Source organism: Chamaea fasciata, unplaced genomic scaffold, assembly GCF_029207755.1.
Source record: "Chamaea fasciata isolate MVZ Bird 193981 ecotype frontalis unplaced genomic scaffold, bChaFas1.0.hap1 SCAF_14, whole genome shotgun sequence".
Taxonomy (NCBI): domain Eukaryota; kingdom Metazoa; phylum Chordata; class Aves; order Passeriformes; family Sylviidae; genus Chamaea; species Chamaea fasciata.
This window is the reverse complement of record NW_027094099.1, coordinates 17,711,197-17,738,544: the sequence shown is the minus strand read 5'-3', so window position 1 is coordinate 17,738,544 and position 27,348 is coordinate 17,711,197. Positions and strand designations below refer to the sequence as shown.

The following is a 27,348-nucleotide window of genomic DNA, read 5'->3' as shown; positions in this document are numbered from 1 at the left end:
TCTGGTGTGGCTCACCACCAAGGGAACCAGCGCTGAGTGGGCTCCACGTTCTGTAGACACCAGCAAGTCCACACAAAGGCGTTAAGAGCAGCCCAGCCAGCTCTGCTGGAGACTGCACTTGGTGAGGTGATGCTTCCCACTGCTTTCCAGAAGGAAATCCTGGCCTCAGTCATGCTTTTTGTCCAGGGCAGCCAAGCTGGCAGGCATGGATGAGCCAGGAACTGCCCTGTGCATAGCAGATGCTCCAGCTCTGTGCCAGCTGCAGCCCCCAGCGTTCCTCCTTCCTCCTGTCTTGTGGTTAGCACAACACCAAGCTCACCTCAGCCTGGCCACAGCCTGTGCAGTGTTCCGTTCTCCAGAGCAAAGCCTCAATGTGCTGCTTCTGGTGGCATTTCCTTGCTCCACTTTAGGACAAAATTACTCTGAAACAGCAGATTTTTAAAAGGAGGTTTTATTGCCAAATCTCAAAGCTCTTTACAAGCAGGAGACAAAGTGCTGCCTTTCCACGGGCTGCAGCAGCTGCTTTTCAGATCGTCATCCACACTTGCACACTTGCAAACTCACTTCCTTCCTGTCACAGACATGTAAACTGGTGGCACAGCCCAAAACACAGACTCACACTCCAGCACTCCAAGCCCAGAGGGTTTTCAGGCACAAAACTCCCAAGCCTTAGTGCAGCCAGGAATTAAATGCAAGTTTAAATGCATGTTTAAAGGAAGATTAAAAAAAAAAAAAGTGCATGGTGGCAGGATGTACACTGAAGATGGGAGTTGCCATAGAAGGCTGGATGTTTTAGGATGAAACTGCTAAACCTATTAGAAAAAATAGTTAAAACCAAGAGTCTCTAACATAGCATTTGCAGCAGTAAAGTTACTGGGTGATACAGAGATTCCACTTAAGTTATACCTATTTACAAGACATAATACAAATCTAGTAAGATCTGTTAGTATGGCATATACAGTCATTAGCTGTAGGTTGTAAAATGATTTAATTTGCCCACTTCCTAACAGGTAGAGAGTATTTATCTGTTAGGATTCCTACTGATGGCTATTCAGTAAAATGTCAGACATTGATTCACTAGAATATTGAGTATAATATAAAAATATACAGTAAAATATAAGCACATCCTGCAGGTTTGGCTGTAACAGAGAGGGATGTCTGGGTATTTGCACCAGTGCTTTGCCAGACGAGTATCCACAGAACACACTGCCACAAGAAAACACTGGGGAGAGCAAAAGCATTTGTGTATAAGTTAGAGGACTGAACTACCCCATAAGCTGTTGTCATTCTCCTGGATTTCAGTGCCAGGCTTTGATTTCCCTGTCCTGAAGTTTAGGATTGACTTCAGTTTTGGGATATGAACCTGTATGCAGAGTTTGCCCTGGTTTGTGTATACTCCTGTTAGTGTGAACTGGGTTTTCCCCCATCTATCCATTGTTATAGAACTGCATCTTGCAAAAGCCTGCCTGTTCTCTGGAGCTGATGTCCCTCAACTTCCAGTGCACACCAGGTTCTGACAGCTCACATTCATACCACACAGTGTTCGGTAAACAAAAGTGCACATGCAGAAAAATACATTTAGATAGCAGATAGGCACTGAATATTGTCTGTGTTCTTAGCCCTTGTCCTAAGTGTGTCTGGAAAGGTGAATATGACCCACAGTTCATATTGAACCCACAGCTGTAAATGGCACAGGTCCATAGTCTGCTCCAGGCTGTGTGCCCTGGGGAGGGCTTAGGTCGTTGGAAACTTCTTGTCCCAAAGCAAAGCTTTTCGGCACTTGAGTCCTGAGTGTTTGACCATGCAAAACTTTGCATGTGACAGAATAACAAGTGAACACACATCTATGGATTTCCTGAGAGGGGGACTCATTACCAAAACCAAGGTTAATTTAATCAAAAGAGGAAGAAGCATCAGTTATGGTCACTATCTGACTTGCTGGCTCCATCTGGTAGAAACCAGGGAATTTGGAAGCCCAAAGCCAATCTTTGTGCTCAGACCTGAAGTACCTATGCCTAGCCTAAGAGGAGGCTCAGATGAAACTTTACTGCTGCTGTGGGTGGTGTTTGCAGCCCCCTGCAGACTTGTGGGACCTGGGAAACCAGGAAAAAAAGAAATGGATGAGCTAAGAACAAAGTGCTGGCAAACAAGAGTAAAGAGTTTAGGTAGCGTGTCACTTCTCAAAACCAGACTGGGGAGATTGCCATTTTCCGTGCTTCCAGAGCTTGGCTCAAGCAAAGGTGAAGCCCTCTGGGATGTCGCACTACTCTCCTCAAGCAACTATAGAGAATAAAAGAGAGGACCCAGCCCGGGTATGGAGCTATACAGTAGCAGTGCAAAGACACGATTTTGCCACTGCTGTAATCACTGGAGACCACAGGAACTGTGATGGACAGGGGAATTGTGCTGGAGCCTTCTGCAATGCCTTCCTCAGACCCTTCCATCGCAATGTATTTTTATTTTCATATACTTAAGCCATTGGGACCAGCCCCAAAGTTTCGTGTGCAAATGCCTTTCCCTCCATGTGTGTCAATTAGAGAGATCTGGGCCAAACCATGGCTCTCAGGCAGGCCAGGACACAGCAGGTAGAGACATGTTCAGTGGGAAGGGGGATCTCATCCAGACCCACTGCCTGATGTGCATGCTCCTGTCAGTTACATCCCAAGACAACACTAAGCGAGCACACATCCCCAAGACTTCTTTGTGACAGCTCTCCTAGGAAGCTCCTGGGGATCTCCTGGACACAAGTTCTCCAAATGCCTGACCATTTGTTCCTAACAACACTGAGGAGATTCAGTGTTATCAGATAGGTATGGTCCTCAATAATAAACATGTTGTCCTGGTAGAAGACACGTTCACAGGACAAGTGTAATCTCAATTTCCCTATCAATGAAAGAGGAACAATCCATACTTGCCTGGCAATGATGCTTTGAGACTTGTGTTCACTCGCACAGTGCTTAGCACACCTAAAGCACTGCACAGCCAGCCTCAAAGTGCCTTCATACAGCTGCTCCACATCAGGGACACTGCTTGGAGTCAGGAATTGGCCAGTTTGGTTTGCCTCTGTGTGAGGTCACTTTTTAACTGTGGATGTGGTTTTATAAGTATCTTTGGAGAAGATTAAACTGTTTGTCTTTACATTCCTAGATGTCACTGGGCCAGGTGGTCTGGGAAATGGTGCCAGCAAGTGAACAAACACTGGCTACATTTATCCTTAAATGATTTAACTGGGAAAACCAGGTAGGTGCCAGTGTAATCTGGTATTTGCTTGTCTGTAAATACAGAGAGACAGGGGCTCTTGCTAGAATAGCCATTCTACTCCTTTCAGAAATTCTGGCTTGGTCTGATTGCCAGTAATTTTTAAGGCCTGATCCATTGAAAGGACTTTGGACCGAATCCTTAAAGAGCATTCACATTTTTGAAACTGTTCACTGTCCTGTAACCTTCTGCTGTGCTAAGAGGATTAGAACCAGACTGGTATGTACAACATGAAGAAAGAAAGATTCTATAACTGAAAGCTCAATTCTGTCCCACAAACATGATGTGTGCACAGCAGAACACCATCTTTAAACACTGGCCTAGCAATGGTACAAATCATAAATGCAAATGTTAGCTTTGATTTTGGGAAAGAAGTCTCTGCACAGCGTGTCAGGGAGCACTTCTCCTATAAAGAGTCACTAGATCCTTTTGCTTTTCTTTCTGTTTCTGTGCTCCTTCTTTTTTCAGTTCTCCAAGACCTTTAATTTCTTGCAAAACTTGTGAAGCTTGCCGAAGCTGTTCTACTGCCTCATTGAGCAACGTCTCTGCCATCACTGGGGGTCCATTCCCCTCCTGGGCCAACCCTTCACGCAAAACCTTCTGCAGAAGCTTTTCTGCTTTTTCCCTTTCATTAGCAACTTTCTCCTCCATTTTAGCTAAGCATTGATGGGAATCCTTTGGGAAACCTTGTCCTGGAAGTGCTCTCTGTTTATTTTTGGAATCAGAGAGCAAGTCTCCCAGGGAAGAACAGCGAAGTTTGAGACCTGAAGTGTTTTCTGTAGAATCTTTCTTCTCAATAGTTGCTTTTACACTCTCATGGTCTGTTTCTGTAGCTAAGGAAGTCTCTGTCTCTTCTGCTGAAGTTTGCTCTTCCTTCTCGGTCCTCCCATTTCCTTCTTCTGTTTCAGCTGTCGGGGATGTGAACTCTGCTACCTCGCTGGCTGTGATCCCATTCACTGGGGGCTTGGAGCTGCCAGATTCCTGCTCTTCCCAGCCCCCAGCTTCCAGGTCACCGTGGCTGGAGTTTACTGTGGCAAGCATTTTCTCTGGCAAAACCTTAGCAGGAACAGGAGGCTTTGAAACATCTGCAGCAGCGATCTCAGCCAGGTTGTCTTTGCCATCATCTCCTGATGATTCCAAGTCTTCTGTCTTTATAGGTTCAATGGTTGGTTGGTCCCAAGCTACTTTCAGCTTGTCTGGCACACTCTTAGGAAGTGGAATTGGAGCTTTTGATATAACTCTGTTGCTGACCTCAATGAGGTTCTCCTTGTTCTCCTCACTTGGTACTTGGGATTCTTCCATGTTCTCCTCTGGACTTACAGAGTCCTCTTCCTTGGCATTTACACTGTCCTTTGATGTGATGCCTTGCTTAAGCTTCTTATCTGGAGGCAGTGGAGGAGAAAGAGGTTTTTTATGTTCCTGGTCAGGAACACTGTTCTCTGCCTCCTGGTTTTCTTTCGTGCCAGTGGGTTTTGTTGGTGGCATAGGGGGCTTTGGAGTTTCTTTTTGAGGTGGTTCATTGTCACTTTCACTGACAGTGGAATCAAAGGTTGGTGGTCCATTGTCTACTATATCCAGATCCAGTCGCAGGATACCATCCGATGTACACTTAGCAGCCTGAAAAAGAAGAGAGAAAGTTTTCAATATCTATCACTGATCCTGTGTTTCATCCTTTAACTTCAAGTTAAAGTGCAAAACCCTCGCAACCAGCATGGCAAGCAAGGGGTTGCTGCTTCAAGCTGAGAGAGTTGGGGCTGTTCAGCCAGGAGAAGAGAAGGCTTCAGGGAGACCTTAAAGCCCCTTCCAGTGCCTAAAGGGGGCTTCCAAGAGAGCTGGAGAGGGATTTTTCACAGGACCATGGAGTGACAGGACAAGGGGGAATGGCCTTAGGTTGAAAGGTTGAAGGTTTAGCTTAGATATTCAGAAGAAATTCTTCACTGTACGGTTGGTTATGCCCTGGCACAGGTTACCCAAAGAAACTGTGCACTCCCCATCCCTGGAGTGTTCAAGGCCAGGCTGGAAGCGGCTCTGACTAACCTGGCCTAGTGAAAGGTTCTTTGCCCTTGCAGATGATTTTTAAGATCCCTCCAAGCCAAAGCAGCCCTTGATTCTAAGAAAAGCACAGAACTTGTTTTACTACTTCCTTTGAAAAGAATGTCTTAAAGCCTGTTCCACAGTAACCTAATTTCTTGGTTTTCCTGTGGGTGCTAGTGTTAAGCTCTGCCTTTTTATTCTTTGTCCTGTGGTAGTGGGACCCCTCTACCCCCTTCCTTTACAATGTGCATCCCCAAAGGCTCACTTTTCTGCTTTTGAGCTTGTCATAAACCAAGTGGATCTTAAGATTGCATGGCCAGGGATTGTAATCCTGTTGCCTTCTGCTTGCTTCCTCTAACTTGATGTCATCCCAACCTGACCAGGGCCAAGCCTCAGCAGGTTAAACCTCCTTCAGACCACAGGCTGTGTGCAAATCTCACTAGTAGGGAGATTTTCCTAAAAAGGATGGACTTAACAAAGACATTGCAGTGTGTAAGCTCAGTGGCCCACAGGGAGAACCATGGTGACAGTTCCTGTGTGAGGGAACCCGAAACCACACGAAGGCATAGCTGCAGCCAGGGCCAGGCTCCTGTAGTGCAGAGAATTGAGTTAAAGCCTCTCTTTGCCTTTCCAGCCCACCAGAGAGACAGAGGCAAGCTGTATCCTGGCAGCTTGGCCCTAACCCATCCTCACCTGGCCTGCTTTTAACACTGAAAATCCATATTCATGCCACTTCCTTCATGAATTTGAAGCCAGCAGCCATGATACACATCTTTCTGCAGGCTCTATCCCCTCATTCGTGCTGCTAAATTTGTAAGCCAGTTTCCCCTGATTTTGGCTGAGGGCGAGAAGTCTAAGAGGTATTAACCTCGGACGTATCTCGTGAAAACAGTGATCTGAGCAGGGAAGAGAGATGTTTTTAGTGCCTAGGGAAGGGCTCCCCACCTTACTGAACCCATATTAGGCAACAGAATCCACAGTTCATTGTTGCTGTGACTTTTGTCATGTTTTCTTCTGCGGTTTTCTGGAGGATGAGAATCTATGATTCATTCTCATGCATTTCTCTAGGAGAACACTCTCCCTCCATTACTATGCAAAGTAAAAAGTCCCAAGGTATCTCATTTTCTGCACAAGGGTCATCTGAGTGTTGGGCAGGCACATAAGTCAGAGTCTTGGAAGTCTGAAGAAAGAAGGTTTGATTTAAAAACCTTCCTTGCTTGCGATTAATGCTCTGCTAAAATATCAATCTGTCTGGAGAAACTTTTTCATAAATCACAGGAATCAAACATTAGTAAGAACCTCTCCCCTGGAAATGAAATGCAGATTTGTGTTTTTTTCTTTTTCTTTTTTTTTTTTAAGTGACAGACCCAGAAAAATCAGTTAGAAGTAGACAGGTTAGTCTATAAAAGTGCCTAGGAGAATAATGTATTCTGTTTCAGACCTAGGGAAGGGCCTGTAAGCTTGAAAGCTTGTCTATTTTCTCTGGTTAGCTTAGTAAAAATAAAGTTTCTCCCTGTGGACCATGCAGTTCTTCTACCTTTAGACCACTGTGGCTACAAAATTGTCACATCTTTGGAAATAAATACAGGTGCTTCGGTCTCTTCTGGTGAAAATGAAACTCTAATGGCTCTGACCAGATGGTGAAGCAGCTTATGAGTTATGAAAGGCTAAATATATGGTAACATGCTGCAGCAGTTAGAGATCTATGGGAACCTGGAGCTTCATTAGAGAGGGGCTGGCACAGTTTTCCCTGCAGAAAGTTGTTTCCCTTGTCAGATTTCTCTGGGCTGTCTATACGTGGGGTTTCCCCTGGGGTTTGGTCCCTGAATGGAAGGAGCAGCTCTCAGCGATGCTAGCTGGTGGGATGGCTCACTCCAACAGAGTGCACTTACCTCCTTCAGGTGACTTCTCGTGGGTGGCCGACGTCCGTGGGACACCTTCACCCTGTCCCGAGTCACGTGGTCCAAGGAAAGGCTCTCATCTACTTTCACCTTTAACAGGGGGAAGAGGAGGGAAACAAAAAAGGAAGAGGGTCATTAATTTCTCATGATATGTCTGTAAAGTTGTCACTGTCACACATGAAATGTTGAAGCATTTGAAGAATATTTCACCTCTAGTCTTTACCTCAGAGCTCAATTACAGCCTGCCTGCAAAGCCCTGCATGTATGTGATGGATGTTTAAGGTCTCAGAGGTTTGCAATGGCTAAACTTCTCTCCACCCAAGAGGCAGGGAAAAAAGGACACAAGGAGCTTTGTCCTCACTGCACCCTGTGCTTGGACCAGCTCTCGCATGTGGCAGAACACAGCACCAAAACTGCTGTTTCCATCTTAGAGGTGAAAGCTCATTAATAACTGTGACCTGACTGTGAACTGTATCAGCAGCACTTTGTTACAGCCCTTCCCTTCCACAGCCCTAATGACTGCAGGATGCTGAGGAGAAGGTGTGAGCAGTGACCTGGATTAATTGCAGCTCCAGCTGAATTAACAAATTTATTTCCTGGAATCAGACAAGAAATCCAATGCTCACACTCCTAAGGAGGGAGGTCCCAGTGCCCTGACAGGTATTTCTCTGTGCTGGCTCTATGACCATCCACCGACACTGTGATGGCCAAGGGCTGCAATCTGCTCCCCATGGAGGGGCAGCACCAGTGACCAGGGACACTGAAACATCTGTGTGTCCTTGGTACCACAAGTTTGTACAATAGGAACGCTGGCAAGGGTGAAATTGGGATTTAAACATAAAAACGGCTGGTATGGCAGAGCGGTTTTTAAAGCTCCTTCAGGGGAGAAGAGATAATCCAAGCTAGCTGAGGGCTTGACCCATTGGCCTGTGCCTGGCCTGTGTGGAAACACTTTAAATCTGAGGTTTGATCCTTACTGGAATGAATGGGAATTAGAGGCTGGCTCCCTCTGTAAGGAGGACAACCCCACACCACAGGGCAGGGAGGTGATCTGAGATCCCACCTTGCTGTGCTGCTGAAGGGTGTGCAGAGTTCACTGCCCACTGTACCCACATGCTTTTGCCCTCTGCTGAATAAAAGCAAAGCCCAACCTCTCAGAGTTTACACCTCTAGCACTGTATCTACACCAGTTAGCCCTTTCTTCAAAACTTTTACTCATTTCTTTGGTTTCCTTTGCTAAACAGAACTTGCTGATTGCTTTGTCTCTCCTTACCCTACTAGTTTTTCTTGTGTCATTTCCATGGTCGTGGTTTTGTTAATTTCCTTTCAGTTACTGAAGGAACTGCAGAAGAGATGCTGCTCCTTTGATTTAGCTCAGGGTTGATTTACAAACTAAGAGGGAGCAGGGCAAGGTTAAACAGGCTCTAGGTTGTGTAATTTTCATCCTCCCCTCTGTGCAGCAGGATGGGAGGAGAATTTGAAAGTGCAGGTGTGCTGGGGCCAGCTGAGAGGCAGGCAGGTTTGGCCAGGGCCATGGAGTAACTTTCCACCAGACTTCTCGCCAGACTGCAGGCGGAATAGCTGGTGGACTGAGTCACTTCAGACTTTTCCAGTCCTGAAGACTGGGCTATATCCTAACCAAGTACCTGCATTTCCTGGCTGCTTGGTGCTGAAGATCATGGCAGTGTAGGGAAGATGAGTCCCTCCAGGCTGCATCCCAGCTCTACACAACTCAGCATTCCAGCTGCTTCTCTGCACCAGGCACTTCCATTGGGAGAGGGGAACTTCCAGAAATCCTCTGATCCCAAGCTCTGAAGGGAAGGAACCTGCCCTACCTTGCACACCAGCTTTCTCTTTCCTTGGACAATGGTTGACATGCAAGAAGAATGGGGAGAACAGGCAAGTTCTAGTTTTAGCTAAAGGAACCATGGATGAGGACACAGAAACACAGGAGTTTGAAAACTGTTTCTCTTACCTCATCAAATACTTTGTTTTTGCCTCTATTGATCCCTTCATTAAGAGCTTTTATCCACGATTCCTTTTCTTCCAAAGTTGGAGCTTGAAATTTGATATCATGAACCTGCAAGAGCAGAGAGAGAATTTTTGCCTGAGCATTCCTTGTCAAGGCCAGAGGTACCTCTGAATCACTTCAGTTTCTATATAACATCCAGTTCTAGCCTGTGTTTAAACTACAGATTCCTTTGTACTTTGGCATAGTTCCCATGAACAGGACTTTGTAATGCTGGACAGCTTTTTGTTGTAGTTTTATTTTGGTAACTACTAAAGTAGTAAAAAAGTAAGTTTCTTCCTTTGGCAAAACATTTGGAATCTTGGAGCATCAGTGAGTTGTACAGCAAATAATCACACTGCATAGTGTCATACTGAAAGTCCAAGTAACACTGGCTGCTTCAGATGGAGTAAAATACTCTCATCTCCCACTTCCCCCAGAATACAAGGAACAGAAAGGCTGCATGCAGTGGGCTCTGCCTGCTTCCCTGTTCCTGTGGCCTTGCAGAACAGAACTGATACAGGAATGTGGGGCACTGACATTGGCTGCTCTAACCCTGACCCAGCTGGGCACAGACATGATGAGGCATAAGGGCAATATAAGCGCAAAAATTCATCATATCTTTTTCTGTTTGCAAATGAAATCCAGCAGTGAATGCTGCAGACAGGCAGCATTCTCTGGGGTCTGAAGAGCTTCCCCAAGAAGAAGGGAAGAGCTGGCCATATAAGAGAGAACTGGGAAGAAGTATGGGTCACAGGATGGGTGGGTGATGGGTGATTGCATGGCCTGTCCTCCAGCCAGCCAGCTCTTCCCTTCCTCCAGGACAGCCCCATGGCTTTGCTCAGTGTTTCCAATCTCTTCTTGCCCACAGCAGGGACAGTAGGCAGGGTGCTATTTAATTCACTGCTGTTTTCTCTGAGCACCTCACCAGTATTATGGAGCTTTGCCCCAGAGTACACTTCAGGTGAGAGAAATATCATCTTCACTTTACAGGTGGCTCCATGGCAGACCAGCTGGGATCCAAGCAGCTCCATGTGGTGCCCTAATCCACACTGCACAGGCACACAGGAATATTCCTGCGCTAAAGGATATCAGCAGCATTGCAAAACGAAGCACTTAAAAGTCAGACACTCCCAGTGTTTCCGGGCTGTAGGGATGTCTGCCTGCTGTGTGTGCTCCTCCTAGCACCATCCCTAACAACAGGGTGGCACTTCTTACTGAGTTATTCCATCATGTGTTTTATCCTCCTGGGTCAATATGTCTTATTGATTTTACTCTGCTCCAGCCTTGCCCTGAAAACATAATTACTGATTCCCCTGGCAGTCTTTTTTCTTTCCTGCTTATCACTACAATATCTAGGGGGATTCACAAATTCCTTTTCAGAGCAACTGAAATTATCCACCTCTTACAGGTGGAGAAGTGAGCTACAGAGAGGCTTGCTCAAAACACAGCCTCTGGGGGTTTTGCCTGGAACAGTTTTTTGGGGGGGTATTTAACATCCTATAGGTACTCTGCACTTTCCCATTGCCTTCAAGAGCAGTTGTAGCCTCAGCCTTTTGGTAAATGAGGCCCCACATTCCAAAACCACAGCACTGTCTATATAAAACGGGGACTATATTAAATGAGGGGACAAAGCTAATGGTGACTGACAGTCGAGTGTTCTTAGCAGCTCCCTGTTCATGGCACAACAAAGCAGCAACTGTTCTGGGTCTCAGCAACTTCTGAAGGGACCATCAGAAATTCTGCAGAACTAAAGTCTGATCTCCTTACACCCACTCTTGCTGTTAGAAACCAACTGTTCTTCCTTTCTGTATTTATTTCTCGTGTCAATGCCATGGATTTACATCACAGCTGCCAAGTGCCAGACATTCACACCCACTATGGCAAGCAGGGAGTTAAGGAGTAATTTGGGGAAAGAGTCTTTATTCAATTAGTTTGCACATAAGGTGACAGGACCACTGCCTTCCTGAGAACTCAGAGGGGAGGTTAGGGCCCGACACACAGCCCTCTGGAAAAAGAGCCCTTTGTCTGGGATGCAGAAGGGCCACTCTAACCAGGGAATTTAAGGGAAGGCAAGGCTCCAAAACAGAGCGACGGCCAGATTTTGTTTTAGTCCGAGCTGGCCTGGTTTTGCGTGCGCTTAAAAACTTTTTTTTGTTTGGAAACGATTTTGCCCCAAAGCATTGTGATTATAAAAGCTTATGAGAAAGCTCTACTTGTGAGCAGCTGAGCTGCTGCACTGCCTGGCAAAGATCTGGCAGCCTGCACCAGGGTTTAGAAATCTCCGTACATGTTGTCCAGGGGAAGGATTCCTGCTTCACTTCAAGCTTCCTCTTCCAATGCCACTTTCTGTGCCTCATTCCAAATAAAGCCTCCCAGACTGTGACTAAGCACTGGTGTCAGCAACTCTGTGGCGGAGCAGAGTGAACCTCAGGGGGGTGGTTCCTCGTTAATGAGAAGCTGAGATGTCCCTCTGGCATGCAACCCTTTGCCATCCAATACAGATCCAGTGGATGGTGAGAGAAAGGGACTCATGGTGGCAGCAGAAGGGAGCTGGGCGAGGGAGGATGAGCAGCACGGCAGGACCCACGGGGCAGTGTGGGCAGTGCCAGCCTCATGTTGCTGCAGCCCTGCTCCCTGCTTGCACAGCTCCCTGGGGCTGTGACATAGAGGGGCAGGTTCCTCCCAGGTATCTTAGAAATTTTTTCTCTTCTTTTTATAACACACCCACAGACACTAAGGCAGAGTCAGGCTGCTGGGGCTCCGAGGTTCGTGCTCAGGCTGCTGCCAGCCACCGCTTCTTTGCTGCCTTGCAGTCCCTGGTCTGTCTGCATCCATCTGCGGCTCCTGTCCTCGGCCAAAGCGCTGGGGAAAGGAAGCTCAACCGGGATAGGAGCTCTCTGTAAAGCAGGAAGCAGCAGAGGAGAGACAGGAAGAAGTTGGTCTCAGTCCTGCCTGTCACTGAGACTCTGCACAGTACTCTGAGACTCCCAAGCCCTCAACAAACAAGAAACAAGTGAATTTCTCTTGTGTCTATCTTCACTCATTTGAGTATTTACAGATACCAGCAGATGCATCTGTATAGATGGGTATGTTTTACAAAACATTAAGCAGGGTCTGCTCTCCAGCAGGAATTTAAGGCAGAGAGTCAGTGACACCAATATGAGAGGGCAGCGAGCAGGATAACACATTTGCACTCCTTCTTGCTAAGCCAGCTGAGACTGAGTCATGCCATAAACAACAGGCTGGTGTGCCAGGAAAAGCTGTCATGGCCAAACCTAGTGACCATTGTAAGTCATGAATGCAGGCTACGCAATTTACTGACAGTTACTCAGAGCACAGCACAGGCGGTCAGCTCCTGCTGAATCATTGCTGAGATGTCAGGCAACGAGAGCTCCCACACGGATCACTGTCCGTGACGGCAGCGGGCACTGGCTCCCTCATTGCTCCTTGTCCTCCCTGAGACATCAGTCTTCTCCAGCACTGACAGTCTCATGGCAATGCTGAGCCTGCTTTCCAGGAAAGAGAAGTGTTGCTGGGGTCAGTCTGTTGTACCTGTGCTAAGTGATATAACAGACAAGCTCTGGAGAGCTGTGTAGCTGCAGTTTAAGACTCTTATCAACACTTCTTTACTAAGCAATTCTGCAGATCTGCTGCAGAGGTAGTGACACAAACCTGTGCTTGGTCCTTATCTGTTTCAGTGCAAAGCCTGGTGGGGCTGGGCTGAACTGGACTGTGAATTGCCTGTCAACAGCTGGGAGGGATGTGTTCCCTTCTGCTAACTTTTGGTACAGGGTGGTCACCTCCAGCAGAAGCTGAAGCAGAGCTGGGTCAGTAACATCTTCAACTAGCATGAGTGCAGCAAAGTCTATCTGCCAGATGGGAGGTCATTTCCTGCCTTCCTCTATATGACTTTTTCAGGTTATATTATGAAGGGGAAAGGAGAAGACAAGGGACTCCCTGCCTATGACAGGGAGGTTGGAACTAAGTGATCTTCAAGGTCCCTTTCAACCCAAACCATTCCATGTTTCTATGAGATGACTGTCAGAGGATTCTGGTGGTTGTTTGTAGCTGAACCAAGAGCTACATCATCCCTGGGAATAATGCAGCATCTCTTCCAGACTGGAAGACCCCAGGAGCAGACTCCCCCAAGCCTCAAGGCATTCTACTGCAGCTTCCAGGCTGGGCCCCTGGTGAAGGCAGTTCCAGGTACCTCAAAAATTGATGGAGGGAAAAATAAGCAATGGAGGTTTCCATCCCTGACCACAGGTGCGAGGATGTGTGGGGCACTGCAGGACTTCCTGGTGGACTCTTTCCTTACTACCACCCTTTTCCTAATAGTAATTCTTCCCTGAAGCTTTTCAGATCCACTGAACACCAGACTTACGCCAATCTCACTAATTTTCAGAGTTTACACCAAACATCATTTACACTGTTTTTTTGCATTGTGAATAGTACATTCTAAAGTCTCCGGGCGAAGGCTGCTGCCCTTTCTTAGAAGCCCAGCTCTCTGCATCCAAAAGTTTTCATTTAATTGCTGTGGATGGAATGAAGCATTTGAGATTTCTAAGCAGAATTCTTTTGCACACTGCCAGCTCCTTCACTGAAGAATTGAAGCTCTGGGAGCAGTGCTTTCTTTCAGTTCCATACCAGTGCAGGCGTGTGACATGCTCATATTGTCACAGCTTAACAAAAATGTCATCCTTGTGAACAGGCCAAGCAGAATCTGGGGTACATTCATCAACAAGCAGCATTTAGCAGGACAACTTATTTATTCAGGTACAACTTCAGCTGCAGAGCAGAGTAGTTTTAACTGACTGATTCATCCCTACTCAAAAATATCCCAATCCAAGATTTAAACTGGGATTCCCCTACAATTAAACTGGGTTCCCCGTATTCAAGATTTGTGCACTGAAACAGAAATGGCCTTTCCTACCTTATTCCTAAGTCCCTCGAACTCATTCCTCAGGATAATGCTCAGGAGAGAGGGTGAAAAAAAAAAACAACCACCCTAGCAAGATGTGGCAGGACTTGGCAAAGCTGGCTCACAAGGTGATTTTAAACTGGGGATGGCAGCAAGCCTCTCACATGGAAAATGTTTAACTGATATATATCGCCACAGCTGCGATTTCAAAACAGAAGGAGGACAGTTGTGTACGTTGGCCTCCTAATTGAAGCCTGTGCTAACATCTGCCAAAGTATGTTGTGTGTCAACACCCTCACCAGATTCCTAGCCAAAAGAAGGGCGGGAGGGGAGCTACAAACAGGGAACTTTTCATTTATAAAAGCCCTTCCTTTCACCAAAAGAGCCTTATGAAAAGTAGCCTCTATCTAGGTCTCCATTGAATCAGTAGCATGAAAAACAGGGTAGCTGTAAACTTGCCAGCATGCCAAAAAGATGAAGTTACCCTTTTGGGCACAGTTTGGGCATATTTTTCTCATAGCAAGAAATGAAAGGTTTAGGAACAGATCTCACACCCTGTATTGATTCATGGAGCAGTGCAGAGACATATGCAGCTATTACACAATTCTCTCTCAGTAACATACTTGCAGATAATACCTCTTCCTTCTGTGCTGCCCATCCCTGAGCACACACGGTATTATTGGCCTCCCTGGGAATAGGCGTACACTTAGAATCACAGAATCCTAGAATCATCTGGGTTGGAAGAGACCTCAAAAAACATCTAGTTCCACCCCTCCTGCCATGGGCAGGGATACCTTCCACTATCCCGGGTTGCTCCAAGCCCCATCCAGCCTGACCCCGGACACTTTCAGGGATGGGGCAGCCACAGCTTCTCTGGGCAATCTGTGCCAGGGCCTCACCATCCTTGCAGGGAAGAATTCCTTCCTAATGTGTTCTGTGCTCCAACACTCTGCTGGAGCTCACTAGCCCAGGATTTGGGGTAGGGAAGTCCTTGTTTTGTTGTCTTGAATGAAGTTTAGCACAATAGTGCTCTCAACTCAGCTGGGGTCTTATTATATGAGTAAACACTAAGTGACTGGAGTGAAAGAATAAGCAACAGTGACAACAAGGACTAAACAATCTCCATTTATTTAAACAAAATGGAGATGGGGGAATGCAGCAAGTTGGTATTTTTGCCTGTTCTTGTTCTCATGGAAATGAATGTGTTTTGTCCCACACAACTTCACAGATTTGCACGGGGAAATCTAGTAAGAACTCTGAGGCCAAAAAAACCCATATTGAAATTAGAAGGCGAAGTGTGATACCCCAAAGCAACAATGAAGAATTCTAGCCCACAAAGATGCTGAAAGGGATAGCATGCAAGTAGGAGCTAAGGAGAACGTCCAAAGATGTGTACTGATAATGAATATAGACAGGAAGTAAAGCAGGATGTCCTTGCATACACCCAGTGCTCAGATGGATATGTAGTCTCTTTGCAATGCCAGCTTAGTTTTTAGCTTCTGGATCCAACCAGATGCTGTGCAGGAAGCTACAGATGTAGGGTTTCACGAATTCTGCAAAATAAATCTTTTCTCCTAGGAACTGTTTGGCTGCAAGTATCTTTGTACTGGAGTTTCTCAGATCAATGGTTCTGACTCCACAAACTGTCTCGGTACAAGGATCAGAATTATTGATTTCATCGGAACTTGGGCAAAGATGCAGCATCCACAGCTGTTTGGAGGACATGTAGGAACCATAGGGAATGATCAATCTCCACATCTTAGGGAAGTATTGCAAGAACGAAAATGTTAAGGCAGGAAAAAAAATCAAGAGGAAAAAGTCGAGCCTCGGGAAGACCCTTTCCCCATGACAAGATAAAAATCTATATCACAGTGGCTTTCCTTCTTGCACACTGTAAACCATTCACAGTTACAGGTCATTTCTCCCAGCTGCCAAGGAGCTCAGTCTCAGAGCTTTTCATCTGCTCTGGGCACAGCTGGCTGGAACTCACTTTGGAGTTAGCAGACTCGAGGGTGATGAGAAAGGCAATCCTACCTTCTTACCCGGGGAGCGGATTAAAATGAAACGATTTTTCCTTTTTAGTAGTGCACGCAGCTCCTGGCACTTGTCATAACTCTCCAGTTCCACCGTTTCTATGCACTTCTGCTCATCCTGCAGAGAGGGAATGAAACATTATTATGAATAGGAGACATTGAAATCAATCATAGACCATCAAATTCTGCATTTCTCCCCTTTGCAACTGTCTAAAGGCTCTTCTGCCTTAAAAATAACCTGCATGAAAACAGAAAGCCCCATAAATCAGACTGGCATCTCATTAAGAAAACACCCTGGTCTTTAAGCTACAGGCCTAGTGGTCCACAGTGGCTGAGCAAATAACAGGCTGGGGACAGTAACACCAGCTTCTGCCGTTGCTGTTGGCCTCATCCAGGGATCTGCAGCCAGAAGTGACACTATCTCCATCCCACAATGAAAGGCGAAGATGTGTTTCTACTTTTTTACAGGGAAGACGACACAAGCATCAGAATGGCCCAAGCAGCCCCCTCAGGAAGCCTGAGCCAGAGCAGGGATAAGAGGGGAGCCCCGCTACCACACTGAGCTGGGGCAGACTGGTGCTCACATCACAAAGGTCAGCAGGAGCCATGTGTGATGGACACAGTCCTCTTGCAGACACGCTCTGAGCTGTCAAAACGCTTAGGATTGGAAATACAGCCCTGTACAGCCAGCAAAACTGTCTGGGCCAGCATCTCAGTGGGGAATATTTATCTCTGGAGTATCTCCACTGATGACTGCCGGCCACGATCTTGGCTCATTTCTCCCAGTAACATAACTAAAATTCCACACGTGGTGCGTGGCTCAGTTCAGCTGCAGAGCACCATCCCTAATAGGAATCGCAGCGTAACGTTGGGCAGATAATATTCTTCATGTCTCAGTAGCCCAGCAGAGACCAAAGTTCCCTTTTGCTAAGCACAAATGAGCAGTGAGAATCTCAGAGCACCTCTTGCCAATGAAGTGCTACAGTCAGCATTGCTCACAAACCTCTCCAGTACCATCCTGAATTAAAATCACTGGCCATAACCACCCCAAGCTCAGGCTCTGCTCCCAAGGCAGCTCCTTGTGCCCGTATGAGTTTGTATTTAGCAATTCCTGCAGCGGAGAAGGGGGTGTGGGATGAGGAAACATGTCGTAGCCAGGAAGCTGCTGCGTGGCTGGAGGCAGGGAATGGAGAGTTCAGAGGGAAGTGGGCTGCGGGGAATTTCCTCCCTTTACCACTTGACATTTAAGTCGCTGTGCAGAACTCAGCCTGCGTTACAGTTTTTTTAACCCTCCTATCTGGGGATGGGGGCCCGGCAGAGCTGATGCCAGTACACAGAGCAAGTCCTGAGCCACCGAGGGATGTCTGGATCTAATTTAGGTTTATTATTTTAATGACATTACTGTTTATTTCATTTAACACTGAGTAGGTGAATGTGAACTGGGAAAACGCATACTAGGAGGAGGAGATTAATCCTGCCCAAACCTAAAACCCAGCCGATAAAATCCTGCTGACGCTACTGGGCCCTTTGAAGGCTCCTGCTGCAATCCTGGTATCGCAATGTCACTGCAAAAGGACAGGGATGGAAATAATAACCCCTCCGCGGCCAACAAATGACAGAGAAGGGTGAGGTCAGGAATACATGCCTCGGGGATGGGTGATCTCATCCTGGCCTTCGGAGGACGACCGCCCACATTACAGCCCTGCCGCACGGCCGGTGCAGCTCCCAGCTCCTTCCCTGGGCTCAGGATGCAGAGAGCTCAGCAGCGCTCTGAGCAGAGACCAGCCTCAAGCTTCCTGCCCACCCTCCCTGCTCTCAAGAGCAGCTCTGTCCCCGGCAGAGCCCCTGTAACCCTCCTCATCCATGCCATCCGTCCTGTCTCCTGGACAGGAACTCTTCCTCTGATCCCGTGCAAGCCATGCTCCACTTCCTAAAGGCTGTGGAACACCAAGCTGGGGAACAAGGGGACTCGGCAGGGTGGAGAGACATGGTTTTGCTGTGAGACTGCCTCTTGCCTTCCAGCTGCCTGTCCTTCTCCCTGGGGAGGCTTTGGGGACTGCGACCTGGGCAGGGAACAAGGGCAGAGAGGATGGGGACATGCAGGATTCTGTCTCTTAGAGACACCTTGACTGTTCAAGCTATGGGTCCTTCATCTCAGGGACCTGAACTTCACAAGTGAGTTATCCTCTTCAGGGAAAGCAGGGAAGAAAGCAGCCAGAGAATTATAAAAACTCCATGTATGAGGCAAAGGAAAAGCATCTGAGTTCAGGGAGCACCAGAATGGGGCTTTTGTCTATGTTTTACCCTTGGCAAGCAGCCATCCCCTCTCTGTGAGCCTACCTGGGTCACAAAGAGATCCTTTATGTCTGTCCTGCACCACTAAGATAAAGAATGAAAGACCAAACCCTGACGCAGGTCCCCAGGTCCCTTCAGCCTCCTGGGACCTGGAGGACACACAGCACCATGCAGGGACAAGGTCACTTCCAGAGTCCTGCCCTGACACATGTTCTGGACAAGCTCAATCCTAGTACAGAATCCTTACATTCATGATTTAATGCAGAAAAACTATTCCATTAACTCTTCGTGGAGCAGATCCTGTGACAAACATATCTGTATCTGCTGGCTTGGCCCTTAGGAAGAAAATTACTGAACACCAGGACATATTAATGCATGTGCTTAACCAAAGAATTACACTTGGCAAACAGCTTCCTTAATGAAGTTTATAAAAAGGCAGGGGGAAAAGACTCCCTGAATTTTTTATTTATATGAATGTGTAATTCCCAGCAAAAACCTTTTCACTGACACACACTCCATTCAGTGTAGAATGTCTAGACCTGAAACAATAATTTATTTCTTTATTTGAGGCTCTCAAAGTGTTTTAACAAATCAGTTTTGGGTATGCCTCACTATCACTTTACCAGGGGAAAAATGCAGATGTTAAGTGTCCAACTGTTGAATGTCAAGTGGATCCTCTGGTCTCTAGAATCTAGTAGGATTTTTCCCTATCAAATAATACACTCACAAAGAAACCCTAAAACAACAAGAAAACAACTCTAAGCACTAGCTGCACTGTTTAGAGGGTAAAAAAAAAAAAATCCAAATTCAAGACAGATGCTTTCTAATCCATGAAGTGATGATATTGATTTGTCTAGCTATCCTACATAGGACTGCCTGGTCTTCAGACGCTCTCTGTATATTTCTTTATTCTCACAAGAATGTGCAGAGACAAGAAGACAAGAAACCCCACTAGAAAATAACCTGCTTGGCTCTGTGCAGACCTGCACAGCAGCTTCTTGGGATCCGAGCACCCTGTATTTGCATCAGTGCCTCCTTTCCTGACATTTGGGGGTGTAACATACAAACGTCTTGCTTAACTGCATCTTCATTTAGGTGAGGGTACAGATGCAGGGTGCTGTAGATGGAGGCACAGCAGAGAACAAGAAATCCATCTCCCTTCATTCCCCATCCGCCGAAAGAAACCTGAAGCCGTGTGCGATGAGTTTCACCCCATCTGCTCCAGGTAACACAATCGGCATTTGCCATTTGCCTTCAGGAGGTGGCTCTGCTTTAAACCAAACCCAAAGCGTGACTAGCAGATGCAACTTGGGGAACACAGTCCCAGGGCACGTCAGGAGCACATTCCGGAGATTGCTACTGCAGATGATATACGGTGTTTGTGCGCTGCTCAGACTGCACTTTCCAGCAACATTGTACAATGTTCTTGTCTGTATCTCGTGTTGGCCGTCCCCTCTGCACTTGTTTTGCACCTAAATCTCAGCTACAAGTGCAGCCAGGCTCATGCAACTGCATCAGCAAGGTGGCCCGCATCGGAAACAACTGCTAAAGGCAACATTAGCACCTCTTTGTGAAGGACTGGACATGGGAGGGACTGAGAAAAGCACACTGAGTTCAGGGCACTACTCAGTTCCTGGAAATCTGATGGGCCTCAGACCATCTGAAATGCTCAGCCTCCAAACCTGTCTGCCCACATGGAAGCTGACACCCCGTTTAACTCATCCATGTCTAATTTAGGATACATATGGAGAAATGTCTTTTATTCCTGTTGCCTGAGGTTTTATCTCCTTTCTTTTTCAGCAAGCACTGAACAATCCCATTTGTAAATGTTTCGGCCTGAGGATGGTCCGGAATGCTGTGTCCCTCTCCAGGGTCACACAGAGCAGATATGTGGAGAAGGTCCAGTGGGAAAAATGGCACTTTGAACTCCAGAAATGCAAACCACCATAGCACAACTGCACCACAGACTCTGCTTAGACATCAACTCTTCCCATCTCAAAAACTTAGTTCCCCATTTGTAAGATAGAGATAGCCACACTGCCCTGACTCACATTAAAGGAAGATAAATACAGTAATAAACATGAACTGCCTCAATTCTCTTGCAACAAGACCCCTCCTGAGTGCAGAAAATTGCCATTTCCTTTGGTTTCCCTGTAGTAAGTCTGCACAATCACATGTTATCCTATTGTGCTACCAGATAATTTTGCAGCAATTTCCTCTCCTAAGACATCTGACTTCACTGTAAGCCAGTTTAATAGCCTATAGATATTAACATGATCCCTTATTTACAATAATGGGACCTTGCAGCTACTGTAGCTTACAGATGCAATTTATTACAGGATGTTACCACAATCCACAGGCTACCAGAAAACATTATGCCTGGTTGTTACAAATGCCATTTTCCTTGTTGAGATAATAAAATAACCCTTTAAATGATTGGGATTTTTCCTTCTTCTGAATGTCTGTGAAAATTAATCTTACTTTAAAAGCCTCCTTTTCCCTTGTGGTAATGAGAGCCTCCATGTATCTTATTTTTAAAGGCATGCCCTTTAAAAAAAAACCCTACGTCATGTTTATAGATTTTGAATCTTCAAGTTCCTGAAGCTTCAGCTGGACTCAACAGGTGTCCCGGGCACTGGGAAATGATCTACAGAGAGTGAACAGTTTGCAGGACCAGGCTGCATCCCTCCAGGTAAGAGAATCCCCCCCTTGCTTTTCCTGCCTTCTGAACTGCTCATCACCTGACATTGACTTCTCCTGTCACTATTCTTGCACTTTTCATGACATTTCTCAGCTAAGAACAAATGACACCAGAAAGCTTTGGGATTTGGGAAGAGCAGAAGTGTTAAGCATAAGGGGAGAGGCAGTACCCTTTAACCTAAATTGTTTATAAGCAATCTTCTTTATTAGGCAAGAGTATGTCTTTAAAAAAGAGAACTGAACTCACTGTCAGTCCTGTTGTTCCTGAAACCACAGCAGCAATGCAGCTGCTGAAACATTTCCCCATTCTTCTTCCCTTGACACGCTGCACATGAAGCTTTACATGATTTTGCTTTTATATCACCCTGATGCCCACACATGACCCAGATCCTCTTGGACCAGACACCTCACAGGCACGTGGTCCTTGTGCAGACCAGGACCCCACCCTGCTGCACACACAAGCCACCACAAGGCCCAGACCTACCCAGCCCTCATCTCAAACCTCTCTTGGTTGTAGCTTGTGCTCTGCACTGCAATTTCTAACTTTTGGGGCAAACTCTGCTCTTTCAGAAGTTGCTTCCAGCCCAGGAACAAGGGCTTGACTCAGGATAAAGCCATCTTTGCATCCTGGCAGGACCAGCCCTGCACTTTTCATTCTTCTCGCCTGAAAATGCAGGACAGATTTGGCTTGGCTCCTTTTCGTCATTTGTCTGGAAACGGCTCTAAGTGCGGCCATGAACTTAAGGCATGCAGTTTATCTAGGGAAGTCCAGGACAAGGCTCCCAGGGGTCCTTCACTCAGAACTGGCTCAAGTAAAGGGAAAAGATGAGCCAAATCCAGACTGTCCATTCTTAAAGAGGACAGCAAGCACTCACAGTCTCACTCTGCATCCTTCAGTAGCTAAAAGAAACCCTGAAGAGTCTGGCTGGCAACAATTTGAGCTGCTCGAGGGATGCCAAACAGCTGCAGGGTTGCCTGCCATCCCCTCAAGTGGCAGGTGGGAAGCCAGCCTGCTACAATAACTTTTATCCTTCAAAAGCTAAAACCTCACTGCACATATCCTGCTTCCGCCCAAAGCTTTACTCCGATCACCTTCTCACAGGATGTCCTGCCCCCCATTTTTTTTTATTTTGGCAACGGCTCTGTCAAAATATTCAGTGGCTAAAATATTTATAATATATAATATATTTAAAACGCAGCTGCCGTCTCTTTTACAGAGTTTACCCTTCCTGGAGATATCTGGAGAAGCCCTTTCAAAATGAATGGGCTGGAGGGAAGAGTAAAAAACACAGGGACATGCATGTGTCCCCAGGGGCCTGCTCCTGCCTCTCATTCAAGGCCATTAGCTGTGACCATACCTCATCCTCATAGACCACGAGCTGTGTTTTCCGTAGCTGGATGTAACGATCCTTCCACAGTCCCAGGATCCCGCCGCTGCTTTTTTTAATCCAGCCATATTTCTCTGCAGTTGGAGCACACTTTGGTTTCTCTGAGACCTCTTCCTTTGTATCCTGCAAGGACAGAAGGCATAAGGAGTTTCCATCATCAGAAAGCCAGCCCAGAGAAGATTTTGACACCCACCAAATGTGGTCCCTCCGCACCACATCATAACGGGAGACTGGCATCTTCCAGAGAAAAACTCAACCAGTTCCCATAGGACTGGGAAGTGGGCACAGACCCCAACCATTCCTGGAGACAGTGTGGGGATGGCAACAAGTCCACCTTGCTCCTCTGCTCCCCCAGGGGCTCTGCTTCCCTCTTGGGGGAGGTACTCCTTGCTCACTCGTGCACCAAGTGCACCTTGAAAAAGAGCAGCCTCCTCTTCTCTTTGCTCCTCCAGCTTTCTGATGAATCCCAGCATGATGGATTCTGCTGGCATCAGGAGCAACATTCATATTTTAGTCCAAGGCCACTTTTGCAAGCTTCTCTTCTAGGCATCTATCCTCGGTCACCATCCCCAAACCAATTCCTGTGGGCAAATCCATGGCATGAGGGACAGGGCTTCACCACACCCACACTAAAATGCTCCCAGCAGGTTAAAGACGAAAGCTTTCCTCCTCTCCAGTGCACTGGAAGAGCCTTTGCAAAGGCAGGATTCCTGTACCCCTCCCTTAGAGCACCCTGCTGCTCCCCACACCCCACGGACCCCCTCAATAAGCCTCTTTCCCTGGAGCAAGGCAAGGGGAATTCCTCACTGAGCCAAATCCCCTTACACAATCACTTCACCAACCTTGTGATTTGTCAGAAGGGCCCAAGCCCAAATCCTCCAACCTCTGTTGTCCCCTCCCAGGGACCCCACTGTCCCCCAGACTCGGCTTCCTCTATGTCCCCACATGTAATAGCAGCAATCCTGCTGCAGAGAGCAGGCACACAAAAAGAGCCTGTGTGACAGGAGAGCCCCAAACAGCAGGCACACAAAAAGAGCATGTGTGACAGGAGAGCCCCAAACATCCCAAAATGGCCCTCACTGCACAAACTGGACCAGCTGGAGCTCAGACATCTTGTTTCATAACATGAGAAAATCCCAAGTGCATGGAACAGAGTCAGAGCTGGACACTCCCACAGCCAGGACAGAGCAAGTGTGTATGGACGAGCTTCAAAAATTTGGAGGAGAGCCTTGCTAACAAATGTTTTCATGCACCAAATTCCCACTGAACACACCCTTGGACAGCAGCTTTCATCAGGGTAAGCTCTTATTCCAAAGTGGGGGTTCGCACCCATAAAAAGAAGAAAAACAGCTTAAACACCCCATGCACCCACATTTATTCTGACCTACACTAAGATCTGGAAGGGCCTGGGCTTTGCCGGTAGGCTTGCGTGCAAACTGGGAACAAGAAAATCATATAAACAATGTTTCACCTAAAAGAAAATTGGGCTGAAACCTGTAACAATATTGGTGCCTTTTGTAGAAGTTATTTCAGTTGTACTGAGATGCATCTGAAATGGCCACAATACAGGATGACTGAGCATCAAAAAGTTTTCCGGGAAATGGAGGGACTGCGTAGGGTGGGTTTTTTTTAAACCTGACTTTTTAGGTTGCCAGGAAGTTGTATTCAGTTGAGATCTGCGACTTCAGCAAACATCAATTCCTGCACAAATACAGACCTGCTGGTTTCCTGATCAAGAACCCTTTTGATGTCATTTTTAGATAATTGGGCATGGACTTTAACCTCCCTCGTAGCACTTGTGCATGGATGTAGCTGTATTAAGAGTTTATTCAAGCGAGTCCAGACCAACAACTGCTAAAATGTCTTTACTCTTTAAGGCTTTTTTTCTGCTTGGCAGGTGAATTTTTGCTGTTTTTTTTCCCCCACCTGGCATAAAGGCTGAAGTCACGTGGTAAATATGTCTATCCATGCTCTGCTCTGCAGAGCAAAAACTACTCTGGTTTTAAAATAACAGTACTCCCTGTGAAGACACAGAACCTAACATCTTCTGCTGAAAAACAGCCTTCCCCAGCAGATATGGGGCTCATGTTAGCACCTCTGCACAGTGAGGACAGAGCTGGTTTGAGGTCTGGCTCTCCAGCCTTTCAGTGACTGCACCTCTGCTCCTTGGCATTGAAGGGCTGCCTTGGAGCTCCCCAGATCACTCAGGAGCCCTGGCTGGAATCTCTGCCTGAAAGGAGCCATGCATGGGGAATCTTCCATACCAGGCAGGATTTCCTGCTGTGCCAGCACGTGAGAGCATCCATACAGAGGATCCGTGACTCCAAGCCCCAACTGAGCAGCCCAGGAGAGGGAAGGTGAGGGAAGGTGCAGTGAGATGGAGAGTAACAACAGCCACAAGTGGAGAGCTCTGCCCCTTGCACTGCACAGGAGTCACCTGAGCTGCCTTCTCCAGTCCCTGCTACAAGGCAGATGTGACGGGTGCGATCCAGAACTCAGAGGAATGCTGAGTTGCTGGGGTCTGGGTCAGCAGCTTCCCCCTCACATGTACACAGCACATTCCACAAGGGGGGACAGGTGCTGTAATCCCTCACCCGCAGTTTAAGGACATAAAAAACCAGATGATTCAACTGGGAAGTTTGTTCCTGCAAAAGCAAGAAGAGTCTCAGAGATGGTGCCTGACATTTTTGCAGATTATTTTTATGCCAGCCCTGCCCCAAATTGGAAAGGGGAGGTTGGCCAGGGAAGGGCACTGGCAGCAGGGATTGTGTCCATCCTGTGTTCCCTGCCTGCAATTCCACAATTAAAATGGGAGCATGACACGAGCTGATGTTGTTAACTCAGCCATGTATGAACATTCTACAAGAAATATTACTATATCCTTCCTGGGATATTCTTGGGCTGGATTCATTCCTATGGTAATTCCATGAGAAGAAGCCCCCCAACATCAGCCAAGTGAGCCAGTGTAAGTGAAGGAAGAACCAAGTTATCCCAATGCTGGCTCATGCCAAAGGCATCGCTCCCAAAAACAATCCATAGGAGCCATTTTTGTATTTTATATTATGGTGGCATTAGAAATGAAACACGAGTTCCACTCCTTCAGCCTGGTTTAGCCTCACATTTTGCAGCTCAGCAAAGAACCCAAATCAGACAGGATGGCTTTTTATTTAACAACTAGGCAGTTTTTTCTCCCCTCCCCTGCCCTATGTTTTATGGGCCCACAAACCCACATAGTCTTCACGTCTTCCAACGAAACAAACCCCCAAGAGTTGAATCACAGTGGTGCTTTTAAAGTTACACAGAGCACAGAAGTGCCTTAGCCAGTTACATTAACTTCATTTCAATCAGGGATCTCACTTATCACACACTCCTTTCTACCAAGGTGCTGATGAACAACTCCCAGGAGACAACCTCCATCCCCAAACCTTGCTGTTGGCACTTCCACTCCTCCCCAGCCTGCTGGTGCAGAACAGTTCATTTCACTGGAAACAAACTGCTCAGATCCATGTGGAACTTGGGGAACTGCCTGTGACACCCCTTCTACAAGCAATCCTTGGAGCATTCATGTATCACTAAAGAGGAGAAGCCCGTGAGACAGTCAGTCAGTGCTGAGGTAGGTGTGAAGCCCCTTTGGCCGGCAGCCGCCAGCTGGAAGCAGTTTCTCTGCTGTGGATTAATTTCATGGATGCCAGCGGATAATAACAACCCTCAGTCACTACCAACTTGGGCTGCTTTGCCGTCTCCCTGCTGTTTTAAAAGAGCTTTCATTCTTGCCACAGAATGTTGGGAGCTGAAATAAAGGGGTGTGAGGGGGGAGAGACAAGCCACAGCTACAGGGATAGCATGTACCAGACAGAGCCTGAAGTCCTCCGGCAGTCCGTCCTACCGGGAGCTTTCTTTGTGCATGAGCAGCAAAACCTCATCCAAGGAAAGGAAGCAGGAATAATTGCGTGGCCAGACGAGGGGAGAAAGCGACCTGTTTAAATTGCTAACAAATTTGTGGCGTCTTAATCAGTCCTCACAGGGGTGGATTATTGGGGTGTCTGATCCCATGGACATGAAAACCGTGTGCAGAAGCAGCACCACTGCCCTTCTCCGAGTTAAACCCGTCCCAAACAGAAAGGAGGAGCAGAACAGAAGTGGAGAAGGCTGGAGGTGCGTAGACATGTCCAAGCTGGCGATTTGACCGAGAGCCGGCTCCAGCAGGGCAGGACAACACCCCAGCGGCAGTCACTCGGGGTGGCCCGAGCACGCGTGGAACCAGCCCGGCTCCGCCAGCGCCGGCCGAGCCCGGCAGCCCCTCCCGGCCGGGTCCAACGTCCCGAGGGCTGCGGGGATGCGCTGCCGAGGCTCTGCCCGAGCCGCTCCGGGGGCTGCTGGTGATGGGGAGCCCCTCACCCCGCGGTCTCCTTCGCTGTCCCCCGGGCGCCGCGGGGCCGGGATGTCCCGGCGCCGGCGAACACCCGAAAACACCCCGAAGTGGAGGGTGCGGTCCCCCTGCCCCGGCAGGCGCTTTTCCCGCACGACCCGGGGTCCCCCCTCCCTGTCCCGGGGTCAGCCCCGCTCCCCGTCCCGCTCCCTGCCGGACTCACTTGCTCCATGGCTCCTCGCCGCCCGCTCAGGGGCTCGGCCGCCGCCCCGCTGCCCCGCTGGGCTCCGGGCGGACGGTCATGCCGGGCGGGCCGGGGGGTGCCGGCCCGGGCCCCGCCGCTCTCCCTCCGCAACAACTTCTCGGGAAGCCAGAGCCGCCGCAGCAGCAGCAGCACCGCCGGGTTTCCGGCGGCTCCGGCGCTGCCAGCGAGGAGGC

At 47.7% G+C, this 27,348-nt stretch overlaps 1 protein-coding gene across 1 annotated transcript; it reads right to left on the bottom strand.

The window, feature by feature from the left end:
* Window positions 1-435: 435 nt before the first annotated feature.
* On the bottom strand, window positions 436-27,348 carry PLEKHO2 (pleckstrin homology domain containing O2). The gene is made up of 6 exons (XM_066196001.1): window positions 27,134-27,348; window positions 22,512-22,664; window positions 16,160-16,276; window positions 9,169-9,273; window positions 7,185-7,283; window positions 436-4,875 (listed from the first exon to the last, which is right to left on the bottom strand). Exons 1-6 carry the CDS (start codon window positions 27,140-27,142, stop codon window positions 3,649-3,651), a joined length of 1,710 nt encoding a protein of 569 aa, XP_066052098.1. The 5' UTR covers window positions 27,143-27,348; the 3' UTR covers window positions 436-3,648.